At 28.2% G+C, this 9571-nt stretch overlaps 1 protein-coding gene across 2 annotated transcripts in view; it reads left to right on the plus strand.

Moving 5' to 3' along the window:
- Positions 1-9069, plus strand: part of LOC123268928 (voltage-dependent calcium channel gamma-4 subunit) — a 56218-nt gene extending 47149 nt beyond the window's left edge. For both annotated transcript variants that reach the window (XM_044734390.1, XM_044734389.1), the window contains 4 exons: positions 6918-7073; positions 7634-7855; positions 8080-8249; positions 8824-9069. In XM_044734390.1, the coding sequence (XP_044590325.1) occupies positions 6918-7073; positions 7634-7855; positions 8080-8238 (537 nt within the window). In that variant the 3' untranslated portion in view covers positions 8239-8249; positions 8824-9069. The remainder of the gene's footprint in view (positions 1-6917; positions 7074-7633; positions 7856-8079; positions 8250-8823) is intronic.
- Positions 9070-9571: the final 502 nt, after the last annotated feature.

The raw sequence follows: 9571 nt of genomic DNA on the forward strand, positions 1-9571 counted from the left end.
TTCTCATGCAAATAAGTACCAATATTAATAAAATCACGTCTGATTTTGTGAAAGCTCCAATATGAGTTAAATCGATTTTATTTGGTAAAATGACGCATATAAAAAGAGCTTTTTTAAAGTTATAATATTGTTGCTTCGGGACGACACGGTTGTTCTTAAATATATTATTTAATTTGCCTATTTAAAATTTTTCAAACCAGAATCATGATATTTCCAATGCCTCGTTTTCCACTGGCATCAAGTTACAACTTTAAAGAAACTAACCTTATGTGCAGAAAATTTTTCAGATCTTGTCATTTATGTTCATTGCATGCAAATTACTTTTAATACTGATTCAAGAGTATATTTTTCGATATTATAGTTTATACTTCCGGCTTATGATTGGTAATATTAATATTTTTAATCCTTTTCATTTAAGGAGTTGATAAAGGAACATGCGGCCAATTAGAAAAAATGTTAAAAAAGCCATTATTATATTTGGCATGTTGACATCATGTGTATGAATTGATTTTAAGAAGCGTTGTCGAAGTTGTTTGGCCAGGAGTAAGTTCTCCTAATGTAGCAGTTTTTGTACGATTCCAAAATAATTGGAAAAACATAGACAAAACAAAATTTGAAACTGGTATTCAGGATTCAATTATAAATGAAAGAATTAACGAAAAAAAAAATGAAATAATAAGTTTCATTATTGATCGACTACAGGTATTTAAATTATAATCATTTTTTCTAATTATTGACATTTGTACATTAGTTTTAAGAAGGTCATCGTTTTGGTTATTTTGGAGAGTACTTTATGGTTTCGCAATAATGAACTCAAAGACAAAAACACTGACGATCATATACCAATTACAAAATATTCTATAACAATCGTAATGGTTTATCGAGCACTATTATTATCTTATCAAATTTTTCTTTTCATTATCAAAATTCTCGTCTACATTTTTTGGTCAAATGAACCTCTTTCAGAGATAGATTTGAAAATCAACAAATTTAAAAAATTAGTTTGATTAATATTAGTTCTGATCGGGCTGAAAGGAAAACCTGTGAAAAAATTCTGTGTCTCATTTTTATTAGTAGAGAATTTAAGAATTAAAATTCTTTATTTCATCTCGAAATAGCAGCTTTTAATAAAGTTACATCCTTTCAGAACTCACTATAAAAAATTGGAAATTATTTTACTCTCCTAATTTTCTGACTTAGTAGCGTTATTCGCATAATAATCATTTTAAACCGGATCATAGTGTTTTCTTCAAATTCTAAATGATAATTGCGGTTAATTTATTGATTAGTCACAAATCTTGATTCAGATCCTCAAAATTCAATTACAAATTGTTTATTTCAGGAAGAGCATGACCGAGACGATTATAAAGAGTATTTAGAATTGGTGTTGATATTTTTAGGCGGTTCTCCAAAAAATGGAATAAGCTTTAAAGCTCCAGAACCCAACCACTATGCCAGATGGATGTCAAAAGCTCTGTACGCTTTGAAACTGTTTATGTTTCGAAAACAGTTTCAAATGAATTCCACTGAGGTAAATGGACTAAGATATGTCTGCTTATTCCTCGTCGAATTTTATGTCATTTCATGGTTTCAAGCACCTTCTGCGATAAAGTCACCTAATCAAAATTTGAATATGGTTAAAAATTTATATCAATACTGTTCTGTTCATAAAAAAATTGCTGACGTAGCAAGCTTGACATTATTAAGACATTTATGGTACTTATCCGAAGAGTTAGTCGGTTTAGCGTTATTTGATGACAGTGTACCCTTACAAATTAAAAGGCAAACCGTAGCTGCAATGAAAGTGCGAAACAGTAATGCTGCAAACTCGAAAAAGTTTATTGCCAAAGATATAAGCTTGTTATTATCGAAAAATCTCTGTGATTTTGCTAGCGAGCAATCATTGCTTTTATTTCAACAGTTTGAATTACCGCATCAATTCATGGACAAGGATCCAGATCTCTGGGTATCTGATCAAAATTATTTACACTGTAAATCAGTGCTGTCTGACTTACAAGTGATTAATGATCTCGCTGAACGAGGCGTAGCATTAATTCAGGAGTACAACAACTGTTTGACCAGGAGTGAAGAACAAAGGCAATATTTATTGCAAGTTGTTGAAGAGCATAAGAAAAAATTTCCTAACGTTACTAAGAGTTACTACATTACTAAGTTACAAACCAAATACGTAAATGTCTGGAAATATAATAGATCTGGTTTTTATACAGAAAACGTGTAATTTATGCTGGCATTATCCGATTTATTAGTGTGAATCTAAATATAGTTTTATAAATAACAATTATTTACTTGTAGTAAATTACTTCAATAAGGGCTCAATTTTTCAAAAATACCTTTTCTTATTCTTATGCATTCTGTTGAAACTAGTTGCTCCTTGAATTTGTTTTTTATACTGTGTATTTAATTCTTAACCATTTATCCGAAAATTCAGTTGATCCTGCAGACTATCCCTAAAACTTTCTGCTGGAGATTATAATTAAAAGCCTTCAAAAATTTTATTATTGAAACATTAAAACGCTTTTCTAACTCAATATAGAATTTAGCATAATTTCAGTTCGAAAAATAGAAGATCGTTTGAAACAGAAAAGGATTACAAAGTACTAGAAAGAATTTGATGTTTGATTATATCGAATACTTGTTAATCATTCAATTTTCTTATTTTTAATAATATATCTTGTAGGAGTGGAATGTGTCAAATCATTTTCAATATGTTTACTTAATCAGGGTTGTCTTGAGGATTGGTTAAATAACCTCAATAGACCAAAAACGAAATAAATAACAATAATATTTGTTGACTTATTAAGCAAGTTATAATGTAAAAATTAATCTAGGCTAACTTTTAGAGAATTAAATATAATCTAAATTTTTAATTGAAATTTGTCATTTATCGTCAATAATTTAGAAAATATAGTTGAAAAATCATGAAAATATAACTTATCAGGCTTGTTACTCTGAGCTATTGTGGAGACAACGAATCTTTCTTAAACAATTTTGTAGCAAATTTGATGTACTAAAAAATAAGAACCAAATTTTTTGTATTTTTATCGATGGTTCACTTGAATAAAGCTAAAAATTAGAAAAATAGGATTTTGTTGGTCTGTAACTTTGAAAATATTGATGATACAAAAAATTTATCTAGATGTTTTTTGTAGTGCATCAAATGGACTACAAAATTGTCATTTGACTTTTTGACTTTTTGTTCTATCTTGGATAGTTTAGCTAAAAATTACGAAAAACACGAAATTTGGGGAAAATTGATACTGTAAAGCTTTATAAAAAGTCAGGCTTCGATGGTAGCAATATGACCCAATGAAATTTTTTGTTCAAAATTTAATCCCAAATGAGGTGTAATAATTTATTTTATGAAAAAATGAAATCTTCAGACGTTGTGGCAGTAAAAATGAAAAAAAAAAAAAAATGTTTCCCTTGTTATTTAAACAGGAAAAACTTCAGAATCGATGGAGGACCTCTTAAAATAAAAATTAAGGACTCTCCTTTGGACAGGCCTTTTGTTTCGACATCTTCTACGATATTTTAAGCGGAAAGTGAAAAAAAAAAATATCCGATTTTTTTGGCACACCCTAATATATATATATATATATATATATATATATATATATATATATAGGGGAGGGGGGGGGCAAAATAGGGTACCCCCAAAATTTCGTAAAAAAAATTTTTTTTTCTAAAAAGCTCTTTTAGCTTTCTAAAATATATTTCAACGTCATTTCCTACAATTTCAGAGGAAAAAATTTTTTTAATTAAAAAACATAAAAAAATTTTTTTTTCTAATTTTTTTTGCATACAGTAAAAAAAATTTCGTCAAATTTAACACAAATATTTGTGTTACTGACTGTTTTTACACAAACTAATGTTAATTCTACATTCAAGTGTGTTAACTCAATACATGAGAATGTAAAATTCTACACACTAGAGTGTAATTTGCTACACAAAAATTTTTACACTTTACACATTGACGAAAAATTTTTTACTGTGCAGTAATTTTTATTGTCATTGTGCATCGTAATAATTTTTTTTTCTTTATACCTCGGTCGAAAGTACGCATCTTTTGCACCTATTTCACGGTAGAAAGTTAAAGATTCGTACATTGATTAAGCTACACATCCGCCTTCTATAACAGCGGGAGCAAATGCTTTCGCTACCGCGACTGACATTAGTCATTTGTTACTAACTATGTTTTGTTCACGCTAATCATTTACGACTGATGGTACAATACAACTTGGTTATATTTCTTTCTTTCTTCTACTTACATGAAATATTTCATATATAGATAGAGATATAGATAAAAATATAACTGTCGTAAGAGTGAGTAGATCATCCGATGTAACTTATAACCAGGTTGTACTGTACTGAGATTCAGTTTGACAGTGACGTGTGTAAAATGGATCAACTTTATTTAATTAATGAATTATTTAGAAAAATGTACGCATTAACAACAATTTAATTTGATTTTTATTAATTATTGTTAATTTTCAGATAATATGCTCGTTTTTTCTATTTTTAACCGAGAATAATCTTTATTATGTTTGTTGAATTCAAGAAATTTCAGTTTTATTTAATCTAAAAATTAAAAAAAAAAATGTTTTTTAATTATTTTTTATTTGATTTTACATTAATTTTTTTTTATTTGATGCTCTCCCCGACCAGCAGCACTCGCTTCGCTCGTGCCGCAAATGTCGGGGGCAGGCATCAATTTTTTTTCGATACAGTACATGAAATATTTTACGTACTTTCGACCGGCTATAAAGAAAAATAGTATACACTACACGGGCAGAAGTTTGAGAGCTCTAAACTGCGTGCCGTGATGGTACTCGGCTACGCCTCGGGCATCATGGCGCGCAGTGCAGAAATCTCAAACTTTCTGCCCTAATAGTGTAACTTACTATTTCATATCTAAAATTTTTTTTTTCTAAATTTTTAAGTTCTCACTTTACAAATAAATAATTAAAAAAAAAAAAAAAAATCGGAAAGTCATTGGTTTTATGCCAGTTTTTGAAAATCAAATTCTAATCAGATCTCCACATTTTTAAGGTCTTAGGAAGTAGCTCTTAATATTCTTACGAAGATTTCTATCTGGGTGTGTGTGTGTGTGTGTGTGTGTGTGTGTGTGTGTGTGTGTGTGTGTGTGTGTGTGTGTGTGTGTGTGTGTGTGTGTGTGTGTGTGTGTGTGTGTGTACCTCTCATAACTTTTGAGCAACTCCACTGATTTGAACGACAATCGCGTCATTCGATAAGGTTCAGCGAAACGTAGACTTCCTCATAAATTTAAAATAACTTTTTTCTTTTAACAGCTTTTAAACAGATGTAACGATCAATTCCAAAATCTAAACAGTTCTTTAATTTAAATAACGACGTTGACTGCTGCAAACCGCATCAAAATCGGGTGATGTGTTGAAGAGAAATCGTACATTAATTACTTTAAAAAAGTATGTTTTTCAAATAACATTGAATTTATTCTCGAATTATTTTTGATGACATAATTTAACTATGAATGCTCAGAAAACTGAGTCAGAGGCCGCCAATTTCTTCAAAATCATTTGGTGCGCTTGTGAGATATTTAATTTAAAAAGTAAGATCTTCAGGCCTACAAGATTATTCAACTTGAAAAAATTTTCCTGAATTCCTAAACCAAGAAAGAGAGTGCAAAAAAATTACGAATCTTTTTTTTCATGCTATTATTTTGAATTGCGTGAGAACTATGAGTCTAAAAATTTTTTCACCGGGAGTTCCAAAAACTAGAATTTTCTCAAGAGAACTCTTTTTTTTATCTTGATATTATTTTTACTCAAGCGAAACCCGTCAAAAATTATTACAAAGTTTTAAAATTTTTTTACCACCTCAATTCCTGGTAGGAGTATATTGCTTCAACTAACAATGTCTCTTTTTTGGGTGATTTGTTCCTCTCTTTGGGTTCTGTCGTAGACGTATCGATAAGAAAGTAATTTTTTTAACGATATTTCATTTTCGGATGAAGAAATTTTTTTTTTCACTTTTTCAGGGAGTACCCCATTTTGCCCGCAAGAAATTCGAATTATTCGAAATTCGACGAATAATTCGAAAAAATTCGAATAATTCGAATTTATTATTAGTAATCTTACCTTGAATTTCCAAAAATTTAATCTCAGTATAATTTAAGTTCAGTTATTAAATTTTTTTATCAATGTACAAATTATTACTATGATCATATCTCATATGTAAACATGTATAAAAAAAACCTCAAAGACTTTTTATGATAATTAAATTACATTTTTAGGCAATAAACAAAAGTGTCTCAGAAATTAATAGATCTTATTTACTTTTAATGAAAATAGAATAAATTACAAAAAATTTATCATGAGAATGTGATTCAAAAAGTACCTTTTAATTAACTATTATATATAATATCTTTTATAAATTTGAATAAAAATTCAACAACATATCTTCAAAGTTTTAATAACCATGTCGGAAAAGTAATAAAATAAAGTTGGATTATTTTTATCTACCATAGAAAAAGTAAAAAAAAAATTTGAACTTTAAAAAACAAATACTTTTAAGAATACCCTTAACTTCAGTAATTTAATTATTTTTAATATATATATTTATAGTAATAAAAAATTTTTAAAAGCTCTGAGTTTCTCTAAAATATATGTTTTTTACTCTTCATCAGAAATAATATTCGTGTAATAATATTAACAAAGAAAATAAATAAGAAAGTCAAAAGATGACATAGTGATTGATGCAGAACGGAGGAAGAAAGATTAAGTGCAGTCGGAATTGAGTTAGGTAACTGTGATGAGGGAATCGTTTGTTGTTTACTAGTTACAACTCGGTTCTTTTGGTTCATTTCATTTATCTGACTTTTTTTCAATCCACACAAAAGTTTTACCTTCAATTTTTAGGGTCCACCATTCACATACAGATATGGGTTCTCTTTTTTGTTATACGTCAGTGGATTTATCACAACCGAAGTTGCCGGTACTTCCGCAATATTTCTCTACATATCTTGGCATCAGCGAGACTTTGGGAAACGAGAATTAAGCCGAAAAAATTGCGAGGTATATACTTCATTTTTTTTATGTCTTTCTTCAATGTCTTCGTATTATATCCTATCATTTTATCTTTATTATTGTTAAATATTTTTCATACGCAACGGAAAAAAAAATATTGTTAAAATGACTATCCAACGTATCCTTAAAATAACGATCCGGTTTTCTGATTTAAGGATTCATTCGTTTCACTTAAGCATACAGAAAATAGTTCCTGTAAATATATGTAGTTTCGTCAAAACAGGCAACTGTTTTGTTAACGTGAGGATCTGTATAGTTGAATCAACTAAATGTAACGTCTAAAATAATGATACGGATCGTCATTTTGATGTATAGCCAATTCAGCTATACAGCGTATCTCTAAAAAAAATGACTATACGGCGTATAGTCAGAATAACGATATGTATCCAAAGATTCCAATACTCTTGATCCAAGAATTTTAGTTTATTGATTTAAAATTTAGCTTCTCAAATTATATAAGAGAATTATTTTGAAACAAGAATAGATTTTTGAAATATTTTTTTCTTAATTGAATAAATTTTCTAATGTTATCATTTTATCTTTTTCAGGACGTTTATCACTTGAGTAATCACGTTCATCAGCAAAACTTTCATCCCAGTCACTCTCATCAGACTCACAGCAGTTTCTTGTGTGAGAGACATCAAAAACGATACTACTTTAGCAAAGATTCTGTGGATCAAGCGGATTTCGATGAATTTCTTCCACCTCTTCCCAGTCTTGATTACCACGAGTACCCGAGACAATTTCCGCGCGACCTTACTACTCAGACGGTGAGAAATAATAATCTTACCAAACAGAATAGAATTATTTTTTTACTCGTAAAATTATTATTATTATATTATCATTATCATTTTTCCTTTATTACACTATAATATCATGAATATTCATAAATATAATGGTAATTTTTTAATTTAAAACTTCGTAGTCTCGTTAACTTAATTTAATTGTCTCAATTTTTTGTCTTTTTTTTTTTTTTTTTTTTTTTTTAATACAGATTAGTACGACAGCTGATGTGCTTAACGATGAATGTGGATCAAACATGCAGCATGAATTCGTTACTTTTGACTTTGAAACACCTTTTCCACCGCTTCCACCAATCAAAGGTAGTAGTGAATGGCCACTCGAAGCATTTAGACGTACTACTCCAGTCTGATACAACGTCAGGTAAATTAAATAAACTTAAAAAAGTATACAAAATTTTAAATTACACTTTCTCAGAAAGTTGAATTTTTGAGTGCTAAGTAGCGCCCAGTGCTTGGTCAGTAATAGTAACATTCACCTTACCGTTTATTTTATTGTACTAGGATGAAAAGTAATTGTTTATGTTACTATTTATAAGCATGATTATACCAAACATCCTCTGATTGATTAAAAATGTTTAAATAATTTATTTATCGCAAAAGTAGCAATAATAATAAAATGCACTTAGAAATTTATAGTGATTCTTTTTGTGTAGTTTTTTTACAATAAGTTCAAAATTACTCAGAAATAAGTCGCCTGCTAATTTTTCACTCATTACTTTTACACTCTGAACAATAGTAACAAATGTTAATAATTCAACATTAAAAAGCTTACAGTTCATAAAAAACCCTTATTCTAAGCTTTTCAACAAAAGACTCAATTAAATTATCTTTGATTTATTACTTACTTCAAATTATTATTATTATTATTATGAAATATTATAATAATTATTATATAATTATAATATTATTATAATTATTATTATGCTTGATTGCAGATACGCAAAGCTTGTAGAAAATCCTGCGAGTTCCTCAGAGAACGAAAGTTCAGAGAATGAAGGAGAAAAAAAAGTTAAAAAAACAAAGAAAGTCAAAGTTGAAGTACTGCTCAGCCACAAAGAAGATGAGACCCAATTAATTGTTTCTCCCTGAAGCTCATTGTGACTTAAATTTGTTTCTATTATTGCCACCAATATATAAATCAAAGACATTTATACCAATAAATTGATAAATTGATGATGTAATTAATCGTATTGCAAACCCTGCCATATAGATGATTATACTATTGATAAAATTATAAGTGATAATTTATCCTAAATAAGTATGAAAATTTGTACATAAAACATTGTTATCATGTAATAACGCGATTTAATTATAAGTTATAAGTTATAACTTATAATATACAAAGTAAGGCTGATATTTATTTAACTATAAAAATCAAAATGTTAAAAACTATTCCTAGATTGTAAAATTAGTGAAAGTACTATTAAATAAGCGATAAATCGGTTGTTCTTTCTTCTTCACTTAATTACTTTACAAAAATTGAAATGATTTTAACTTCTTAATTAACAAGAAAATAACATTTTATTAAGACTAAAGCGTAAGAATTTAATATCATTTATTTATTATGAAAAGATATTACATTAAAATTACGTTAAAGTAGATGATAAGAATTTGAAAAAGACTTATTATTCTTATTTTTAATATTAACAATAAAATTTATAGATATAAATATATTTATATTTA

The sequence above is a fragment of the Cotesia glomerata genome, linkage group LG7, assembly GCF_020080835.1.
Source record: "Cotesia glomerata isolate CgM1 linkage group LG7, MPM_Cglom_v2.3, whole genome shotgun sequence".
Lineage (NCBI taxonomy): Eukaryota > Metazoa > Arthropoda > Insecta > Hymenoptera > Braconidae > Cotesia > Cotesia glomerata.